Below are 23,431 nucleotides of genomic sequence, written 5' to 3' on the forward strand. Positions count from 1 at the left end.
ACTTATTAGCAATTACCCTACAATGCAGCTGTTGACATTAAAAAACAATGCTGTCCGGACACCTGGGTAGTACAGTCAGTTGAGTGATGGACTCAGTTTCAGCTCAGGTCGTGATCTTGGAGTGAGGCTCAGCACTTAGCATGGGGTCTGCTTGGGATTCTCTCCCTCTCCCTCTGCCCCTCCCCGTCGTGCACTCTCTAATAAATGTTAATTTAAAAAAACTGTTGCCATGGGGGGGCCTGGCTGACTCCCTTGGTAGAGTATGGGACTCTTAATCCCTGGGTCAATGAGCCCCACACTGGGCCTAGAGCTTACTTTTATAATTATTTTTTTTAATATTGCCATGGACACCCACACTCCTAACGTCCGTATCTCCAGTAGGATGAGCAGTAGGGAAAAGGCCAAGATAACTTTTTGTTAACTTACAGAACACATTACTTTACATATATAAGAATAACACAAAACTTTTTTCTGCTTTACTCACCTTTTTTATCTCCAGTCCAGTCTTCCTTCATCTTTCTTGGCTTGAAGGTCATCAGGGACAAGTACAAAAGGATTAGCTAGTCTAGGACTTCTTTCCCTGAAGCTATCCTTCTTCTGATAATTAAAACACTAACCTGAAAAAATTCTAGATACCCAGAATTCCAGAAAGAAATAGAAATTATCGTAAGAAGAGCAGAGTCTTCAGTCTTTTGGTATGCGGTCTTTCAGATCTGCCATATGAACCATTAATAGTAGGTCCATTAATCGAAGTGATCTTACATAGACCAATCACTTCTGTTTCTGGAACAAGAGGGGTTGTCGGGAAAATAGGTGGCATTAATAGAAGTCAAAGTGAAAAGAAAACCTGACTCCATCACCTCCAAGTGCTCTAAAGACAACTGTCGCTCCTAAAAGGGTAAAAGCCATCAGTGCAAAATCTTCCAAAGAACACTGTCATTCCTTTTGAGTTCTTGAACCTAATATATTGGCCTAATAAAAGGAAAATGAGATTAAGAAGGCAAAGCTGAGCAAACTAAAGGAGTACGTGTGTGTGTGGGGGGGGGGGTGTGTGTGTTTCAAAAATCTCAAACTTGATTCTTAAAAATAATCTAAAAACAAAGGCATTCCCACTAAGAAACTTCAACTGGGATAACCAAGCAAACTGCAAAATTTCAGGGTCAGTTCTTAAAAGAACAGAGGATGATACTGAGGTAGCCAATATTTATTTGACTTTGTATTCATCATTTCCAATCTATACAACTTTGTCAGGTGATCTGGCTGCATAACCTCTTCAGGGAATCCCCAGTATGACTATCTTTAGCTTTTGTCCATGGTGGGCTCATGGTATCTTCCAGAGAAGGCTCTGCTACTCTCCCATCTGGATATTCTTACACAATGCTATGAAAGTAGCTTTTTAGTCCTCCACTCTTCAATATGAGCAGATAGCAAAGAATTACTGAGCATTTACGAAAAAGCTACAATATTAAACAGGAGCCAAAATAAATAGGAAAAGCAACTTGGAGGGAAAAGTGTCTCTGCAGGAAGAAGAAAAACCAAGGAAGAAAGAGTAATTATTAATATCCTCAAGAGAGACTAACCGACTTTACATCCTTTGGCTCCAGTCATGACCCCAGGCTCCCTGGAATCAAGCCCTGCATTGGGCTCCCTGCTCAGTGGGGAGCCTGTTTCTCCCTCTCCCACTCACTTGTGTTCCCTCTCTCACCGTGTCTCTGTCAAATAAATAAATAAAATCTTTTTAAAAAATCAAGAAAACAATAGCTCTGAAAAAATTAAATACGCAATTAAAACTGGGAAGGAAATAGAATTTAGAGAATGGTCTAGGAAGGTCAGTATCTAAAGAACTGTGATTCTAGAAATGAAGAATCAGAACAGTAACAATACAACAACAACAACAAAACTAGGTGAACAAATCATAAAGAAATAACTCCAGAAAATTTCTCAGAACTGAAGGACATGAATTTTTTAGAGCAGCGAGGCCCACTAGCACAAGACACCCATCCAGACATTTCTGGGACATTCTAGAACATCAGGGTAAAAATGAAGATTCTCAAAGCTTTAAGAAAGGAAAACAAAATCAAGAGAACACATCAAGAATCAGAATAGGAGAGTCTGGGTGGCTTAGTCAGTTGAGTGTACAGCTCTTGGTTTTGACTCAGGTCATGATCTTGGGGTTGGAGGGGGCCCCATGCTCAGTGAGGGGATCTGTTTCAGGTTCTCTCTCCCTCCCCCTCTCCCCTGCTTGTGCTTTCTAAAATCAATAAATACGTCTTAAAAAAAAAAAAAAAAAAAGGAATCAGAGTAGCACTAGACCACTTAGCACCAGCACAGGATACAAATGTCAGTAGAGAAAGGTGAAGGAGTGTAGTGAAGGGAGAACCCAGAAAGATAGTTACATAAGACCTTCAACACACCAATGAGAAAGGTTAGAATGTTCCAGAAGAAACTTTCTCAAGATGATGAAATGCTAGAATGCCTGTATGTCTGAAGATAAGAGCTGGATTGCTGGGGATACACTTAGGGGCAAACTAGTTGTTAATAGAAAACTAGGCAAATAATAGCAAAGACTATTATTAACAAAAAAGTGTACAGGAAACGAACCATAGCATCCTAAATATCTCAGCTATCAAGAGTTTTTACGTAGTCACAGTCATGTAAAGACTGGATAATGTGGGACGCCTGGGTGGCTCAGTTGGTTAAGCGGCTGCCTTCGGCTCAGGTCATGATCCCAGCGTCCTGGGATCGAGTCCCACATCGGGCTCCTTGCTTGGCGGGGAGCCTGCTTCTCCCTCTGCCTCTGCCTGCCACTCTGTCTGTGCTTGCTCTCGCTTCTCTCTCTATGACAAATAAATAAATAAAATCTTTAAAAAAAAAAAAAAAAAGACTGGATAATGATGTAACAACAGTGAAAACTAACTGGGAAGATGAGAAAACAGAAATGTGGAGGTGCACGGGGGACAGCTGTGACTATTCTCTTCCGTGGGGGGAAATCGAGATATAGGCAAAAATTGGAAAGAATAAAGTAGTCACATAAGAACACTATTTAGAAATACAGAGATGCATCCTTAAATAATTAGTTAAGGATGTTGAAAACAACTGACTCTGGGGAGAATATTCCTTTTTTTGCTGGGAGAAAGGGAGGGAGGAGGAATCAGGAGATAACTAATTTTTGTAACAAGCCTTATAATTCTTTAAACCACATTCATGAATTTCAAATTAAAAATTTTAAAGATGTAAAATAATTCCATTTATGTACATTAAAAAAAAAAACCCAAACCATTTTGATGGACACAAACAGTAATAATTATAGTAGTAATGATTAAAACATATTAAACAGGTCATGTGCCTGGGACTGTTCTAAGGTCATTATAATGTGTTTGTTGATCCAAATGCATAACCCTCACAATACCTACCACAGGCCTGGGGCTATCATGATCCCCTCCCTACAGATAAACACTGATGTACAGGGAGGTGAAGTCACTTGCTTCCTGTCACACAGCTGGGAAGAGACCAACTAGGATTCAGACTCACTCTGGCTTCAGCACCCTTCTCAAAGAATTACCTTCTCAAATAATGAGTTAAAAACAGACAGGGAAGATGTTCATCAAAGTCATCAGAATGGCTCCCTCTGAGGAAGAAAAAGAATGTGACTAGACAGCGGTAGGAAAGGGACATCAATTTATCTAGAATTTTGTTCTTAAAAAAGAGAACTATAGGGGTGCCTGGGTGGCTCAGTTAAGTTTCTGCCTTTGGCTCCGGTCAGGATCCCGGGGGTCCTGGGATCAAGCCTCACGGTGGCGGGCTCCCTGTTCAGTGGGGACACTTCCTCTCCCCCCAAAACTGCTTGTGCTCTCTCTCCCTCAAATGAGTAAGTAAAATCTTTAAAAAAAAATTTTTTTTAAATAAAAAATTTTTAAATTACATAAATAAGAACTACAACAATTGTGATAAGCTGTTAACATTTAACTCTGGACGATGGGAACATGCATGTTGTACCAGTCTCTGCAGGACTCTACAGTTTAAAAAACCTGAGTAAGAGCAAGTGCATTTATCATTCACCTCAATGATAGACCAGTTAAGAATCCAAGCTCTGAAACCACAGAAGTAGGAATCCCAGCTAATTCATTAGCTGTGTAGTGTCCTCGGGTAAGTCATCAGGTAATGGCTCAACCAATTCTGTATTTCAGTATCCCCTTCTGTTACGTGGAATCAACCACAGGCCTTAGCTCACAGATGCTATGATAATGAATGGTTAATCCTTGAAACGGTACCGATCACTCAGATGTTTGCTGCTGCGATTACTACTACCGTATGATCCCACAAGCATTAGAGAACATCTTGTTTGCCCTTTGCCCACTACACTGTTCTCCAAGAGAACCAGGACCTTGCTGTCCTGGCTTCAGCTTTAACTCTCATACCAAGAACTGTGCTTGGCAAGTGGCGTTGCTCAAATAAATGTGTTAAATAAATGTTGACCTTTGGTGATTAGGAACTGCTTGTACTCTCCCCTGCAGCTGTCACGCTATTTTACTCTTCAGTATATGCTTCTGTCGTTCCTTCTGCCTGGAAAACCTTCCCATCTTGATGCCCCAGCTCAGGTGTCAATTTTTTTTTTTTAGGAAGGCTTTGATGAGGGTGGGCTACGTGCTCCGCCTCTGTACACCCACTGGACCTTATGGCTAACTCAGTCGTTAACACGTGCCATACACAGTACGCTGAAATACGTTTGCATGTTTCTCTACCCCAACAAGAAGCGATGAGGCACAGCAATTAAGAGTATCCACTCTGGAGCCCGACTGACTGCATTTGGATCCCGGCTGTGTGACCTCAGACAAACTACTTTATGCCCCTGTCTACCTGCCTGTAAGATGGGGATAATAATAACACATAGCTCATAAGGTTCTCAAAGGATTAAGTGTGTATTTGTATTTGTAAAGCACTCAGGACAGTCCCTAGTGCCTGATGTAAGGATGTTAAATTATAAAATTCTTACACATAAAATTTTTATATATAAATATGTACAATATATATAAAATATAACAAAATATATAAAATATATATAAATATAAAAATAAAATATATTTTAAAATTTTGAAAACAGATACTATGTCTTTGCCCAACTTTACATTCTCTCAAACTGGTGACTACTGCAGTAGTTCCGACAAAAGGATTCCTGCCCAGATTAAGTCAGCTGCAGTATGATGAAGAACGTGTGACGGACAGGAGACATTTTAGCGGGATAAAAATCAACAGAACAGGCTGCATGATTAGAATGAGATGCACCATAAAGAAGATAAAATTTAGGATGACAGGTTTTGGAACTTTGATGGATATGGTTCTATTCACTAAGACGGGAAATAGAAGAAAAGGAATAGTTCTTGGCAAAATTTTAATAAAAACCCTCTTCATTCAAGGTTTATAGACAGAAGAACATTTCTTTAAAAATAACTTGAACCTGACCAACCATGACAGAAATCTTGCAACTATAGCTAAAAGAATTTAAGTAATAAGCTCCATGAAAACAGGGACCTTTTCTGCTTTGTTTCCTGCTTTATTTCCAGCACCTGCAACAGTGCTTGGCACACTGTAGATACCCACTATAAACCTGCTGAATCAATGAAAGGATGATTTCAGTAAATTTCAGCTATGTCAATTAAACCAAAAGAAATAAGCATCTACTATCCAGCATTGCTTTTGTTTTGTTTTAAAGATTTTATTTATTTAAGAGAGAGATCACAAGTAGACAGAGAAGCAGGCAGAGAGAGGGGGAGGCAGGCTCCCTGCCAAGCAGAGAGCCCAACGTGGGACTCGATCCCAGGACCCTGAGACCGACCCTGAGGCCATGACCTTAGCTGAAGGCAGAGGCTTAACCCACTGAGCCACCCAGGCATTCCAAACCCAGCATTGTTTTCAATTCCTACAGAGAATGCAGAAAAAAATATGATACTTCCTTTCCCACATGAATACATTACTGTTTTGCCTAACATTAGTAATTCACTATGCGATGCACTACAAAATACAGCCAACTTCTGAGAAAGATAGATACAGTAGGGGAGATGTATTGGTGGAGAATCTAAGCCCAGCCCTGAAATATAAGCAAGATTTCAGTAGTTGAAAATGAAGATATTCCATGGTGAGTGGTATGAATAAAGCGATGATATGATGTAATATGAAGGGTTCCAAGAAAACTAAGAAAAGGTTTTGGTAAAGTGGGGCTACACTCTAGAAGAGCCAGAGAGGAACAAAGGACAAATAAAATGGCAACTCTCTCTGGGAAGAGTTTCATTTTCCCCACTCCTAAACAAAATTAATTGGTCCCCTTCTTATAACTCTGAACACCACCATGTTCCTTCTGTTATAACCCTTATCCCACTGATCACCACTACTGGTATACCCACCAGCCTTGCCTAGTGAACTATGAGCTACTGAAAGATAATGTGTCTAGCAATAGTACCTAGGACATAAGAGACAAGACTGTGGGGCGCCTGGGTAGCTCAGTGGGTTAAAGCCTCTGCCTTCAGCTCAGGTCATGATCCCAGGGTCCTGGGATCAAGCCCAGTATCAGGCTCTCTGCAAAGAGCCTGCTCAGCAGAGAGCCTGCTTCCTCTTCTCTCTCTCTGCCTGCCTCTCTGCCTACTTGTGATCTCTGTCAAATAAATAAAATCTTTAAAAAAAGAAAAAGAGAGAGAGAGAGAGACATGACTGTGCAGGTAAGAGAGGGAACTTAGATCTAAAAGATAGCCAAAAGGGGTGCCTTGGTGGCTCAGTCAGTTAAGCATCTGCATTCGGCTCAGGTCATGATCCAAGAGTCCTGGGATGGAGCCCTGCTTTGCGCTCCTGCTCAGCAGGGAGACTGCTTCTTCCTCTGCCCTTCACCCTGCTTGTGCTGTCATCCGCTCTTGTTCTCTGGCTCTTGCCCTCTCATATAAATAAAATCTTAAAACAAAAAAAAGGGGCACCTGGGTGGCTCAGTGGGTTAAAGCCTCTGCCTTCAGCTCAGGTCATGATCTCAGGGTCCTGGGATCGAGTCCCACATCGGGCTCTCTGCTCAGCGGGAGCCTGCTTCCTCCTCTCTCTCTCTCTGCCTGCCTCTCTGCCTACTTGTGATCTCTGTAAAATAAATAAATAAAATATTAAAAAAAAAAAAAAAAGACTGCCAATAGATAACTATGCAGGTGTTAGGGAATAGCAATAAATGAAATAGATATTTAAATGATTAGTGTCTTACTTTAGTTTTGAGTCCAATGTGAATTAAAACTGGATAAATAAACCCAACTTCTCTCCAGACCTCCACAAACTTCATTAAGGCTCAAATGCAGGGTACGCCTGGGGGGCTGCTGGGTTAAGCACCTGCCTTTGACTGGGTTCATGATCCCAAGGTTCTGGGATCGAGGCCTGCACCAGGCCCTCTGATCAGTGGGGTGTCTGTTTTGCCCTCGGTACCCCCCTCACCCAGGCTTGTGTTCTCTCTTTCTCTCTCTGTCTTAAATAAATAAATAAAATCTTTTTTAAAAGACTCAAATGTGCTTATAAATAACTTACATAAACATTTGACTACAGGGCGCCTGGGTGGCTCAGTGGGTTAAGCCGCTGCCTTCGGCTCAGGTCATGATCTCACGGTCCTGGGATCGAGTCCCGCATCGGGTTCTCTGCTCAGCAGGGAGCCTGTTTCCTCCTCTCTCTCTCTCTCTGCCTGCCTCTCTGCCTACTTGTGATCTCTCTCTGTCAAATAAATAAATAAAATCTTTAAAAAAAAAAAACAAAACATTTGACTACAATGTTTTTAAAAATGTTTCCCAGGTTTATTATTACCAGTCTTCTGATATAAAGACAATTTAAAGTAAAAATTAATACTCAAAATCAATAAAAACAAAGTCTTATTCAAATTCAACCAGTTCCTCTTTACTATGATTTTTTTTTAAATGAAAATTAAGAACTTCTATTTTTTAATTTTATTTATTTATTTATTTATTTGACAGAGAGAGAGAAAGAGAGAGAGAGCACAAGCAGGCAGAGAGGCAGGCAAAGGGAGAGGGAGAAGCAGACTGCCTGTAGAGCAGGGAGCCCAATTCGGGGCTCAATCCCAAGACCCTGGGATCATGACCTGAGCTGAAGGCAGAGGCTTACCGACTGAGCCACCCAGGCATCGCAAGAACTTCTGCTGAGTAGGATGAGCATACTAATCTCAGGACATGAAAAGGTATCTCAAGGTAGACAGCAGAAACATGGGCAATCTAAAGCCAAGAACATTCTACTCCCATGAAGCAAGAAGCCCCTCAAAATTTTGGTATGAAATCTTTCTCCATATTTCAACTCTATGTTCTATTCAAAGTATGCTGGTAACTACCTGATCAAAGAGAAAAACTCTGTAAAGTAAGTTAACGAAGTACCTGATTATTACTGTAGCAGTCTTCCAAATAGAAAAACAATTATCAGAAGTAATTTGCTTTTATTTGCTTTTATAGAACACATTTTAGACAGTCTTCCACTGAAATTAAAACCCCATTTCCTCAACATGTTGAAAAACTTTTAGGTAAAAAATACAGAGGGCTACTAAAATCTAAACGAACGCTGTAACCAGATTTTGGTGGGTGCTTAACGAACATCAACATGCCGACCAGGGGAGTTAAGATGGCAGAGCAGTAGGGGGACCCTATGCTTGCCTCGTCCCTCGAACACAGCTAGATAAACAAACATCAAATGCCCGAACCGCACAGCAGAAGAGTTGAGCTACGGCAGTGGCGCTGCATCTGCAGCCAACAGCAATCATCATCAGGCTCAAGAAAGACAGGTTTTTCTTGTCATCTTTATTCAAGTATTTCACAGCAGTTATATTACAAATTACAGTAAATGTTCAAAATTCCAGAATCAAAAATTAAATAATTTACTTCAAACTAATGTAAAATGAAGTCAAATGCAAAACATCAATTTAACACAATTCTAAATTAAACTATAAACCCAAAACAGACCATAGTTGATGAAGTCTACTTAATCTACAAAGTAGACATACATGACTGAAACCAAAAAGGACTCCCAAAATCTAAATAACTGAATGTACAAAATACAAAAGATGCAGGTACAAGTCCAAATTCAAGCTTACAATGTGATTACAAATTATAATTATAATAACAATGGCATTCAGCTACGGGACCTGACACCGAAGATACCTACTGAATAGCACCATAGCTGAACCAACTTAATCAAAAAATGGGAAGATATTACCACCCCACTCCCTAAAAATAAAATCCAGTAAACCTACAAATACATTGGCATATGAGAAAAATCAAGTCATGAAAGGACATAAAACAAAACAAAACAAAATTAATCACAGGTGAGATTCAAGCTCAAAACACAATTAACTCCACAGCCATCAGTTTCAACCCTAGTGCGGTTCCATCTTCAAAAAGCTCCTATGGTCCCCACAGCTGAGCATTAACTATTGTTGGGCTGTGCTGTGATACATATTTTACTGATCTGAGAGCAAAGTTTTACACAGGAGCTATCATTTATAATGCTCACAATAGGAAATAAGAACAGAGGTCAATTTGTACATATTTTTGCCAATGCTATACAGCAAAAATTAAGAACTTACAGAAAGGTAAACAAAACTGAGTCCACTTGGATAATTTCACAAGCTGCTTTAAACTATAGAACCACCAGATATCTGTAAAGTAAGCACAACTGGTATGTGGGTTGTTTTTTTGGTTTTTTTTTTTTTTGTTTTTTTTTTTTTTTTTTGTGGGAGCAGGGGAAGGGGAGTGGAGGAGTTGATATAATTTCAGCAAATTTTTCTCCCCTTGGCATTAGATTGGCTTTCTCTTTAAGACCTAAACTGTTCAAAGTGGCAGTTCCTATCATACTGAGGTTGCCTCCTATTTCTCCATCTATATAAAGGTTAAAATAAAAAAAAACTTGATCTTTTGGAAGCATTTTAATGCTGAACATAAATAAATTTCCCTTGTCAAACCTACTGATGGCTAAAATCTTAATTAACTGGTACAAATTTAGTAACCTACTAAGAACATGTGCGTTTTTTTTTCCTTTCACAAGTGCTGCTGTTACTTGAACAGAATGCTTCTGAATTAGAGTAACTGGAATAAATATTTAAAAAAAAATAGTGCAGCAAGAACCTGAGACTTGCAAAAAACCCTTTTAGCAGAAACTTGCTACAAAAAATCTGCTACATCTTATTTCATCAAATCTTTAAATTCTGTAACAATTTCCATCAAAATACAAAATGCTAATGTATTAGACAGTAAAATAGTCTGAACTGGTATGATGGTAATAAATACTAAAGAAAGCATGAAAATCCTCCCAATAATCAAATTAGAGGTTTCAAATAACCTCCCCTTTAAAATGGTTCATCGTTAATCGCACTTGCCCACCTTAAAAATACAGTGTGTCTACATGGGTAGCATCTTGAATTATATGACTAACTGAATATTATGAAAACTTCATAGACTAGGTATAAAGAAAAAAAAGTGGCATTTTAAAAAAATTAAGCTATAATTAGAAGGCGCAAAATGTCAATGCAAAGAAGCACTTAAGATTACTGCAGTAGCCTACGGCCAAAGTGTGTGCTCTGCTCTGGCGACAAACACACCACAAACAGCCAGGGACAAGGAGACAAGTACCTTAGCTTCAGCATGTAAACGGTGGCAAAGTGATTACAGGACTCTGTAAACACTATTGGTAACTAAAATACAAAAAGCTGAGGTAGCTCAGTATCTCTGCAGTAGTCCAAGACCATTTGCTCTAATTAAAACCCAAACTACATGTGTTGCATATATTGGAAAGACACACCTGCAGCTAACGGCTATAATGAATGAAGATATCAAGCCAACTTGTCAAAATTTCCTACTTTTTGTTTAAAAATCATCTGATAAAAAATGTCACTGCACTCCCTTTGCCTCTTTGCAACTGCCTAGACTGTGTCTCCAAATTTGTAGAAAGTTTTTGTAAAACTAGTAACCCATAATTAATTTTAGGTAAGTACAATTCACAGAAATCACTCAACAAGATCCAATCAAAACGAACAACTGTGAAGGTAAGCTTATGGTAAGGGATTTAAACATTAATACTGTTATTCAAGAACCATACCAAAGCTCACCTGCAACTATGCATAAAGAAAATGAATTTATGGAGTTTCTGACAAATTCCTCTATTCTGTCCATTGGCAAGTCCTGGCTTTAAAACAAAACAGTTAACAATTTACTATACATGAAATCATTCTTCTCTGGGAACTCAAACATGGATAACTATTAAATTGCCACTGAGAGAGGAAAAGAATGTCGCCATCTATCTAATATCTGGTCATCACTGTCAGCAATACTGTAAAGTTTGTACGTTTTTTGGTGGGCTGCGTTATTATTTGTTGTTGTTTTATTATGTGTTTCTTAAACAGAAACAGACCATACAGGAAAACTTACCATTTTAATATATCATGTGGCTTAATGTCTTGATTTGAGTTTGGAAAACAAGATAAGCATTTTATACCAAAACACTGGTTGCCTCTTAATGACACAGAGTATCAAAACTTATTTTCAAGGTTGTGACCAAGAGACATTCTAATTCACTTGCTACAAACAAGCCCATTCCTTTGTTTAGCCTTATCTTTCTCAAATGAATTAAAAGGCACATTAAAGGCAGTTCTAAAGAGCCTAATCTCATTTCATCCAGTTTCTTCAGTTTCCCACCAGAATACACCATAGCCAACTCTAAAACAGGTTTCAGTCCATGACCCAGAGGAACAAATAAAAACAAATATGCTAAAAGGAGTAGAAAGGAGAAAGAAAACGAAACAAAACAAAAAAAGGAAACAAAACAGGTTGCCCACTGTTTAAACAATTCAACACAGTTAGAACTGCCCCATCCAGTTTCCTCCTGTTTGCTGGTCTGCTCCCTAAGAGAGAAGTCTCCAAAAGAGAGTGCACGAAAAGAGGAGCAGAAGTGAGAGCAGTTTCTGTAGCACCAAAATCTCCAATCTGTGGGGTTGTATTTTTTATTTGTGGAAAATACAACATGTTTCTGAAGTTCTGTTTGGTTCTTGTAGGCTGGTTGGTTTCAGGTACCTGAGACAATAGCACCAAATTCAACAGAGAGAAAGAATGAGCGAGAGAGCACTTTACACCAAGCCTCTGCACATAATTGGTGCAATTTGAAATTGAATGGCTCAGAAGACTGCTCTGTCAGGAGCAGATGGGAGAGGATAAACCACTCATCTTGAAAAGTTCATAGGAATGTCTCAAACATATGAACTGTTCTTTCCATCTCCTACAAGGGGAAAAAAAGTGCATGTTATCTAATATAGAAAAGACAAAATTATTAAGGGAAAATTCACTTTAACTTTTTTAGAGAAAGAATTTTAGATACAGGTTAAGCTTTAAGTATTTTCTGATTATAATAGCATAGCTGCTCTATAAGACTAGCTGCCCTAGATGCTTCCAAATGCCTCCTGTTTGATACTTAGACTAATGACGATGATGCTAATAACACTCAATGAGTACTTATTATGCCCGATATTGTACCAAGAAATTTATATACGTAAATAATTTGTCAGCTTATAAACAACAAAATCAGAATTTAAGTATAGGTAGCCTCACTCCAGAGTCAGCCCATCCTTTACTCATGTTCTCTCAAAGCAAAATAAATGTACTCAGTATAGTAAAACTTGAAGTAGAAGGCACCTGTTCCCACTGCTATTCACTCTTATCAGAGCTGAAAACAAAAAGGGGGGGGGGGTAGGGTGGGGGTTGCAGAAACAGTTGCTGCCATCACCACATGAAATGTCACTCACTGGTGATTTAAATGTCACTCACTGGTGATTCTGCTACAGATTCCCTCCCTCCCTGAAAAAGGCCCCTAGATTACAGGGTTCCAAGTCCCCTACGGAAAAATGTTTCACTGCTGAAGAGTATTCATTCCATTCAAGCTAATCAAATGTCAACTCATGCAAATAAACAAGTTCAGGAATTTTTTTAAAAAAAAGGTCAAGAACTCTACCCTACACATTTCATTCAGATGGCCAAGTGTCCAACACATCTAAGACATCTGGTTTTTCTTTCCCCCTTTAAACAGCTGAAATTATATTCTACATCTCTGTACAACAGGCTAGATTATCATCTGATCAAAAAGTTCTCCTATTAGACCAATAAAAATGTTTCATCATATTGTTACTGAATAAGGAAAAAAGTCAGATTATAAAAAAATGTACAATCTGATCTCAATTTTAAGTATGTATTCACATACTTATACATATGTTATACACATCTAGATATTTTTAAAGGATAGATGATATCCCGTAAGATTAACACTGACTAGTTTCCTCTAGATTGTGGGATGTGGATGTGTTTTTATGTTCTCATTTGTGCTTTCTTATTATTTCTATATATTATATAATGACAGTATAGATTCATAAAAATGTTAACTCCTAAAAATGTGATTAGAAAATAACTTTTAAATGTTCTCTCTCCCTGATTCAAGTCCAATATTCCTTATTGAACATGAAAAATCATCATATCCTCTACATAGAAACCTTTAATATACTAGAAATGCTCCTTGAGAGCAGGAACTTTATAGCCCGAACATTTAGCACAGCATCTGGAACTACAGGCAATCAGTAAGTATTTAATAATCAGTCCACCAGATAAACAAACTAACTGGCAAATGAATAGGGAATCTAACTCAGTCACTTAGCCATTTAGTGGGTCTACATTTGCCCAGATGACTTCAAAAAGCAGAAGTGCGGCTTAATGATGTAAATTATATAAACAGGTATAAACTGATGTTTATAAGGAAGAACTCACTATGGCCCAGAGCTCTCTAGAAACAGAACAGTTCAGGGCACCTGGGTAGCTCAGTCAGTTAAGCATCCAACTCTTGGTTTCAGCTCAGCTCATGATCTCAGGGTTGTGAGATCAAGTCCTTGGCTGGGCTCTGCGTTCACCTCAGAGTCTGCCTGAGATTCTCCCCCTCTTCCTCTCTACCCATTCACACACACACTCTCTCTCTCAAATAAGTAAGACCTTTCAAAAAAGAAAGGGAATGGTTCACATCTAAAGTGTCTAGCAAAAGGACAACCACTCCTTCATGCAGCCATCTCCTAAGACTAGATCTGATGAGTGAGATGACTTTTAAAGTTCTTTTCTAATCATTAATGGGGCGGCAAACAGCTCTCACTGCTCAGGCCACTCCTTTAATCAGCAGTGGCTGCCTAGGTAGCAGTGGTAAGGACTATGAGGCCATCCCCACATGCAGTTGGACAAAATGATACGTTCAGTAATGCTCAGCACGTGCTCAGATATGCTCACTAATAGGAAGGGATAAGAGAACTGTGACATGCCATTCTAGGTATCTGCCAACCCAGAACCACGAAGTGCTGTTTTGATAAACAAAGAATCCCAGATTACTTCTGTCCTGAGACAAAATGATCCAGAAAGGATTTATTCTTCAGACTGTAACTCAACAAGTCTTCTAATCTTCAATCTTCAAAACATTCTTCAGTTACTTGGTGAAAGATATATACTAAAAAAAATGTTTTCCTCTTTTTTCCATTGGGACAAGTAAAAGCACGTATTTGTTTATTCTAAGGATAAACTGAGCACTTACCTCTATAAGTTGTGATTTGTCATAATCTTTACGATGACGATAGATGCATTGACTAAGAAGAGAATATAACCTCTCAAGTTGATCAACTGCAAGATTGTTGCTTTTATCTACCAATAAATCAAGCAATTTCTAAGAAAAATTAGAAGAAAAGAGAATAAAATGAAGTTTGGTTTCATTTTTACACTGAAACAGATGTATTCAAATGGCTCGCCAATACGCACCATAGGCTATGGTATAACAGTGACAAATTTAGAAGATTCTAAGGATTAGTTTATTCCCAAGACCATTCTCTAAACCCCTCAAAACACACATACCTCTTCTTTTACTAGAAGCCTTAAAGCACTTGTATTCCTAGGTAAAGTAAGAGATTATCAAAACTAGTTTTACTCAACTGCCTACAAACACAATAAATCTCTTTCCATTCATTTAACACTGACTGGGAATAGCAAAGCTTACCTTCAATCTCTCATGATCAACTATAAGAGGCGGCACAGGCTCAGACGGCTCTTCTGGAACCAGTTCCAGGCTTGTTGTTTTTGCCTGGTCTAAAATTAACTTACGGTATTTCTTTACTTTAGAAGCACCTACAATTGAAAAAAAAAAAAAAAAAGCACTGCAGCAAACTATAAATTTTTCTACCCACCACAAAACTTTTTGGAATAAGGGTATATGCTGTAAATGATTTTTTTTTTTTTTTTAAGATTTTATTTGCCAGAGAGAAAGAGTACACACAAGCTGGCAGAGAGGCAGGCAGAGGCCATGAGAGAAGCAGGCTCCCTGCCAAGCAAGGAGCCTGATGTGGGACTCCATCCCAGGACCCTGAGATCATGACCTGAGCCGAAGGCAGCGGCTTAACCAACTGAGCCACCCAGGCGTCCCTGTAAATGATAATTTTTTAAAATAAGTAACCCAAATTGAAGAAACTTAAACCACAACTATGAAAGCCAAGTTATGTTAGAGTATCATATAATAAACAGATCCTCTTAAAGGAAGAGAAAAGCAATCATCACCTCTAAGCACTAACCTATAAATCGTCTTTACTCTTTTTACGATAGCCATCATTTTAAAAGTTAGAGCTTTCAGAATTGGAAGAGGGGAAACAACCTAGAAAAGCAGATACTCACACCAAGTGAGGCCAACCTGTCTATTTCTGTTGCAAGTTAAAAACAAAAAGAAACAAAAAAAAACTTCAACACTAACTGAAATTTATTTTCTCTTTTACACTGTCCAATTTTCTTTTCTTTTCTTTTTTTTTTTTTAATTTGACAGAGATCATAAGCAGGCAGAGAGAGAGGAGGAAGCAGGCTCCCCACTGAGCAGAGAGCCTGATATGGGGCTTGATCCCAGGACCCTGGGATCATGACCTGACCCGAAGGCAGAGGCTTTAACCCACTGAGCCACCCAGGTGCCCACTGTCCTGATTTCTATTAGAAATTTATCTGGTTTCTAACTTTTTTTTTTTACATAAAAATATAAGCCCATTTAAAGTAATAGGGCCGGTGGTCTTTCCTATCTCAGAGTGAATTACACATAATCTAATTATTTTGCTTCCAACAACATACTGAGACCAGCTACACTGAAAAAAACAAAAAACAAAAAGCACCCCAGAAATCTGGAGGTGGCTGAGCATAATTTGACAGCACCAGGTACTCTGAGCGATAGAGAGGGCAGACAGGCCGTAAGACTTGTGATCCCGTAGGTAGGCATCTCTAAGAAAAAGCCAAGGTGGGGCGCCTGGGTGGCTAAGTGGGTTGGGCTGTTGCCTTCGGCTCGGGTCATGATCACAGGGTCCTGGGATCGAGCCCCGCATCGGGCTCTCTGCTCCGCAGGGAGCCTGCTTCCCTCTCTCTCTCTCTCTCTCTCTCTGCCTGCCTCTCCGCCTACTTGTGATCTCTGTCTGTCAAATAAATAAATAAAATCTTTAAAAAAAAAGAAAAGAAAAAAGAAAAAAAGAAAAAGCCAAGGGGGAAGGAATGCAAAGACAAACTCAAACTGTTTGAACTTTGTTGTTGTTTTTTTTTAAAGATTTATTTATTTGTCAGAGAGAGAACAGGCACACAAACAGGGAGATTGGCAGGGTAAAGGGAGAAGCAGGCTCCCTGCTCAGCAGGGAGCCAGATATGGAACTAGATCCCAGGGCCTTGAGATCATGACTTGAGCTGAAGGCAGACGCTTAACCAACTGAGCCACCCAGGCATCCCTGTTTCAAAACCTTATAGCGGACCTGTCCCATCTCATAAACACTACGGAGAACCTTCCCCTTCCCTCCTGTGTTAGTTCTCTTACTCCCATGCCTTTAAACATTTCCCTCCAATCAATGCTTGCTATAAACAGTAAAAGAACCAAAATATTGCCTTGGGAAACATATACCTCCATGTAGGAGAGATATTTTATATTTCAGACAGCTTCTAGAGTGAAAGTTTTTATTTACAGTTCAATTAACATATGCTAAGAGTTTTGTTAAGACCTTCTGTTCACATTACCAAATCCATGGACATCCAGGAGACTGAAAACTTGCATTAGGTAACCCTGCTCTGACAGAAGTGAAAATGTCAGGTAAAGCTTTTATACAACAAATTTATAAAGTTTTTAGATAACCAATTGAACATAATATTAATTTAAACCTTTTTTGCAAGCAACTAAAAATCTCATAGTGAAAGAACATTAAAAAGGACTCCTCACCTTATACCCAAAGTGCTTCATCAGGAAGATCTCTCCCTTTCTCCCTATTCTGTTACTCAACGCTAGCTTTAAAACATGTTTTAAATTCTATCATATGATAAACACAAAAAAATAAATAAATATCAGAATAAATTCTCCCCTTAAAAATACCTTCTATTATTAAATATTGAAGAGAAAGAAAAATTCTCAACAGGTAGCATTTAAGAACATGGGCGCCTGGGTGCCTCAGTTGGTTAAGCGTCTGCCTTCAGCTCAGGTCCTAATCCCAGGGTTCTGGGATAGAGCCTTGGCATCTGCAGGGAGCCTGCTTCTCCCTTTCCCATTCCCCTGCTTATGCACTCTCTCTCTGTCAAATAAATGAAATCTTTAAAAAAAAAAAAAAAAGACCAGTATACACACATATTCTTTATCCATCAAGATAATTCTAAGACTTTGAATAATTATCTTTCTACTTCCTACAACTGCTAGAGGGCTCAAAAACTTGGAGCAGGGTGCCTGGGTAGTACAGTTGGTTGGGGAGCTGCCTTTGGCTCGGGATTCGGGAGTCCTGGGATCAAGTCCTACACATCGGGATCCCTGCTCGGCAGGGAGTCTGCTTCTCCCTCTGCCCCCCTCCTTTCTCATGCTTTCTCTCAATCTCTCTCAAATAAAGAAATTAAAAAAAAAAAAAAAAGTTGGAGCAAAAAACTATTCCCACATAGCCCTGATCCCAAGCTAAAGCTAGATTCTAATTTACCCCATCCCACTATGGGCTAAAGAATGATAAACAAAGCAGGGCTAGAAATTCCCAGGCCCCCTGTTCTGCTGCTGCTTAAAGGAATCACATAGCCATAGGAAGGCGGGAGCTAGCAGGGTGCTCTGAGTCTGCAAGAACAAGGCAGATCTGACAGCACAGGTTCTACTGCTTCTTATACCACCGGTTTTACAAAACAGTGGAGCCTCTTAGACTCAGCATCCCTTAGATTCAACTAACAGTGAATGCCTGGAATGAATACAGCTCCGTATGTGCCAGGCACAAAAAGAGGCGATTTATGTACATGACTTATTTAATCCCTACAGTGACACCACTCTGAAGTTTAATTTAGAAGATGAAAAAAAAGATTGGAGAGCCTAAGTTACCAGCTCAAAGCCACATGAAAATAACAAACAGGAGAGGTAATTTAACTTGAATGTACATGAGCATAGGATACCATAGAGTATCTAGTATCCAACTCTTCTCAGCCAAGCCTACCTCACCCCAATCATTCTTATTAGAATTCCATCTTCTTAACACCTGTGGGCTTACTCAGCCTTTATCCATAAATCCTTTCGGATAGGGATAATAATCAGGTGGGAGGCAAAAGAGTAAGCAGCCAAGAAAGAGATGCTTTCTAGACCATAACCCTCTGAAATTCCTACCAACATTTACTAGGCATGAATATGCACACTTTCCTAGGGAAAAAGATTAAAGTTTAACAGATTCTCAGAGGGGTATAACTGCTTACCAACTAGTGCTACTGGGGACCAAACAAAATATGCCATTAGTTAACTCTGGAATTTAAAACTTCAATTTTAAAAAAAAATATTCGCTCTACCTTCTTTATCCAATTCTGCATCTTTAACCTCCACTTCGGGGCTGGGTTCTAACTTCTCATTACTGCTACATTCCAGGGCATCTAGTTTCTCAGGATCATCTCCATGATGTTCATTCGAAGTTTCTGGTTTTTCTTTTGACTGGTCCTCTGGGACAATCTTTTGTTCAGAACTACATTTGTCACCACTACCACAGAAAGAGACTACTTCAGCTTTGCCATTCTGACACTCCAGAACTGGTATTCCTTCAAAACTGTCAGTGGAGGCCTCACCATTTAGACAGCTTCCTTTAAGGAAAGGCTCTTTCCTAGATGTCTGTTCTGGATTTAGAGAACCGCTGCTGTTGACGAGCAGAGACTCATTGGAACTTTCCTCTTCAGTAGATGCAAAGTTCTCCTTCGTGCCCGCTCCATTGTTAAGCCTCTGCCCCTGGTCCATGTCCATGATGTCACATGATGATTCGTCATTGGTCATAGAGAGATCTCCGGTCTCTTCGCCATTTTCTTCATGGCAGTCAGTGCTTACCTCAAACTCTCCATTCTCTAGCAATTTCCTGTCCTCTGTATGGTTCTCGTAGTCTGCAAATTTAGTGTCCTCTTCATCTTTTTTTAAATTATTGACTTTCCTTTTCTTAATAATTCCTTTACCCCACTGTGATCGCCGCCTCGATTTTCTTCGAACTCGAACTATTTTAGAGAGAAGGAAAACAGGTATATAGAACTTGGAGTGCAACACTTGTTTTACAAATGTTCACTATACTAAGACCCAAAAGAAAATAAACCCATACTGGTTTAACACACAAGAACTACTTAGCTCTTTTTTTTCTCTTTTTTAAAGATCTTATTTATCTATTTGACAGAGAGAGAGATCACAAGTAGGCAGAGAGGCAGGCAGAGAGAGAGGAGGAAGCAAGCTCCCCACTGAGCAGAGAGCCCGATGCAGGGCTCAACCCCAGGACCCTGAGACCACGACCTGAGCTGAAGGTAGAGGCTTAATCCACTGAGCCACCCAGGCACCCCACTACTTAGCTCTTGAAATCCAAGCTGACTAATCCTCACAACCTACAAGGAGAATTAATATGAAGTCAGTGTTGAACTCTGAAGGATGAAAATTTTTTTTTAATTGAGTATAAGTTTACCCAGCATTAATTTTTTTCTATTATCCTAGATTCTACTTTATAGCTAACAGCCAGGGGCCAAGCAAATAATATGTAGGGAATGACCAACTACATTACCAGGCTACCTAGAAAATTGAGGGCCACAGCCCCAGATTTCCAACAAGAAAATGAGTGCTTTGCCAGCAAAATCACCCCAAAGCTCCTAAACCATGGAAGAAAATGAACACATGATCCATTGTATCAAGACAGAACTGTTACAGATGTCCCACAAATAACTATCTACTGCCTCTCCTTCCAGAGGAGGAATCACCCACAGAAAGTACAGTAGTAAACAGAAATCCTACAAAGTTTGTAGACAATTTGGTTAGACAACTGTTAGCCTCCTCTGCTATAAATGGTTCACCAAGCAGATCAAGTGGTTACACACTTGTTATTTGAAAATATGTAAAAAGGGGGGGTGCCTGGGTGTCTCAGTCAGTTAAAAGTCCAACTCTTGATTTTGGCTCAGGTTATGATCTCAGGGTCCTGAGATCGAGCCCCATGCTGGGCTCTATGCTCAACCCGGGGTCTGCTGGTGCCTCTCCCTCTGCTCTTCCCTCTGCTCTCCTTCAAATAAACAAACAAAATATTTAAAAGAAAAGAAAATATGGAAAAAAGTTAAGCCCTCTGCTATCAAGGCAGCAACAACATTAACAACCACTGAAAATATCAGTGATGTAAAAAGGAAGACCTACAGAAGCTGTAAAGACTATATTCATCTCAGACACTGGGGAGGGTATGTGCTATGGCGAGTGCTGTGAATTGTGTAAGACTGATGAATCATACACCTGTAACCCTGAAACAAATAATACATTATATACTAATTAAAAAAATAATAATAATAAAAAAAAGAACACATTCATCTCCAGATGCCAGAAACCATCATGAGCTTTAGGAGTACTTCCAGTAACAATGGGCCCAGGAACCTTTAATTCCCCATATATATGTTTACAAATTTTTCATCCTTTCAACTTTAATCCTTACTGAGTCTCTTTAGAGACATCCAGGTATTCACAGGAAATTGACAAATATTGTCATAAATATTACTTTTTTTCTTATCTAAGAATAAATCTACAAAAGGGTCTCTGAAATGATTTCCCAAATTCAAGTTATTTTGTCACTTGGTTCAAAATAGATTTTGTCTTCAAAAACAAATCATGAGAATCATCTCTCCATTCCTATTTCCCCTGCTAATTTCTATTTTCATAATTTATACTTACAGGGTAATTGGAGAAGAAATTTGTTACTAGTTTACTGTTAAAAGCTGTATATAAAAGCTAAAGTGATGGGCATTTGTAAGTATTCCATTAACTATATGAAAAACTAATCTAGTCCACATTAAAAGTGAAAAAAAAAATCAGCCTGCTCTTTCTCTAAAAGGTGGAGCTGTTAGGTTTTTACTGACAATCACTCCAAACACTGTGAACTCACTTATTCTCCAGCAACACAATCATAAACAGTTCCCCTTTCTTTCCTCACTAAGCCATCTAACTCTACAGCAAGAAGCAGCTAAATTCTATTCAATCAAGAGCCAGCTCAATGACTTGATCTGTGGGCACTAAGTAAAGGCTTAGAAGGCCTAACAAAGCTTCATCCCAGATAAGAACAAAGAAAATGTTCTCATTTGAGAGAAGGTCAAATTAGAGATACTTTTCTCCTCTTTATATAATTATTTCTAATTGTGAGTATGGTAAAATAAAAAAAAAATTAATCATACAAGCTCCAAAAGAATGGGAATTTTGGTTTTAAGCACTGCTGTATCTCTACAGCACCTGACATGTGGTAGTAGTATCCATTTATGGAACTAATCTTTCATATACTACTTCCTTTTACAGAAGCACGTTGTCTGAAAAACCAATATGGGGACACAATATTTAGAGTCAATTTTTATAGCCTCTTTGAGCTTATTTTCAAAACTAAAACCTTATGAAAGCAACTCTATCTTAAGGATATTTAGATTTATAACTCAAGTAAATTAATGTGAAACAGGCAAATGATGAGTCACATATGCCATCTACTGGTAAGAGAAAACTAAACTCACATTTGTAGATTAAAATAACATTTAAATGTTTAAAGGAACTTAAACTGCTTAAAGCTAATTTTCAATGGGTTTTAGTAAATATTTGTATCAGGTGCAGAGAATATACAGGATTTCAAGGTTAAAATTCGAGTGCTACATTACATAATCCAGGTCATGATCATGATCCAAGATACTACATCAAAGAGCTTTAATCAATTTCATGGAACCAAATGTACTACTAAGTCCTTCAAATTTTCTCACATATGAATGCCAAATACCACAGAGAAAAGAGCTGAAAAAAAAAAAAAAAAAGAATCTGATTCATTCATTCAAATGCAATGCTATTGGTGAAAGAACATATTATAGCCAGCTTTACTGAGAGTTTCAACAGTATGACCACCTTTATACCAGAACAGCATATATCTTCCAAGGGTGGCTATCTTCAGCAAACATATGGACTATATTAGGAAAGTGCTGTGTTCGTTAACATTTGTCTTTCAGAAATCTTATAAATCAGCATGAATGAGCACAAGTGACAAAAACCTAGAACAATGAATTTTCCCTTTCTAAATACATCTCACTTAAACAAAACTAGATTTAAAAGACTGTACAAATTATCTATCTATTTATTTATTTATTTATTTATTTATTAAAAAGATGTACAGAGGAGTATCTGGGTAGCTCAGTTGTTAAGCATCTACCTTTGGCTCAGGTCATGATCCCAGGGTCCTGGGATCAAGCCCCACCTCGGGCTCTCTGCTCAGTGGGAAGTCTGCTTCTCCCTGTCCCACAACCCCTGCTTGTGTTCCCTCTCTGTCTCTCTTGGTCAAATAAATAAATAAAACCTTAAAAAAAAAAAAAGAAAGAAAAAGAAATATCTCCTGAATTAGGCCCTCTTTCTCTACAGTTAGAGAAGTATACTTCTATCCCACCACACAAGTTCTTCACCTCTGGATAGAGAAAAGATGAGAAGACCTGTGAGAACACAGCAGCACCTAGTCTGTGTCCCCAACTCCTAAAAAATCTGCATCCTTCTCAGCTCTTCCCACTACTGGATAACATGGTCTCAAACACTCACATGCACATTTATTTGCAGAGTTGTGCCAGACATCCAATGGATTTCTTTGTTTGTGCCGAAATGCCTCTTCAACTCTAGTTTCAGTCTTCCGAGCTCCAGTGCCATGAGGATTTATTTGTTCTGCTGTTACCGATAAGCCTGCGGGCAAAAGATAAGCAACACCTATTTAAATATTCCCAGCTACATAAACCAACATGGTTTAAAAAAAAGTCTGAAATAAAGAACTAAGTTTTAGTCATTAATTACACCTGGACAGTTTGTAATTCAGATGAAAACAGTATCTTTTGTTTAAAGATGAGAAAGAAATTAGATATAA

The 23,431-nt window shown here is 38.8% G+C and overlaps 1 protein-coding gene across 2 annotated transcripts in view; it reads right to left on the reverse strand.

Moving 5' to 3' along the window:
- Positions 1-8,786: 8,786 nt before the first annotated feature.
- The window catches only part of ATAD2B (ATPase family AAA domain containing 2B), a 150,123-nt gene continuing 135,478 nt past the window's right edge, over positions 8,787-23,431 (reverse strand). For both annotated transcript variants that reach the window (XM_059405214.1, XM_059405213.1), the window contains exons 24-28: positions 23,116-23,253; positions 18,864-19,547; positions 15,064-15,191; positions 14,608-14,736; positions 8,787-12,273 (exon numbers count right to left, since the gene is read on the reverse strand). In XM_059405214.1, coding sequence (XP_059261197.1) covers positions 12,232-12,273; positions 14,608-14,736; positions 15,064-15,191; positions 18,864-19,547; positions 23,116-23,253 — 1,121 coding nt within the window. In that variant the 3' untranslated portion in view covers positions 8,787-12,231. The remainder of the gene's footprint in view (positions 12,274-14,607; positions 14,737-15,063; positions 15,192-18,863; positions 19,548-23,115; positions 23,254-23,431) is intronic.

This window comes from Mustela nigripes, chromosome 7 (assembly GCF_022355385.1).
Source record: "Mustela nigripes isolate SB6536 chromosome 7, MUSNIG.SB6536, whole genome shotgun sequence".
Classification (NCBI taxonomy): Eukaryota; Metazoa; Chordata; class Mammalia; order Carnivora; family Mustelidae; genus Mustela; species Mustela nigripes.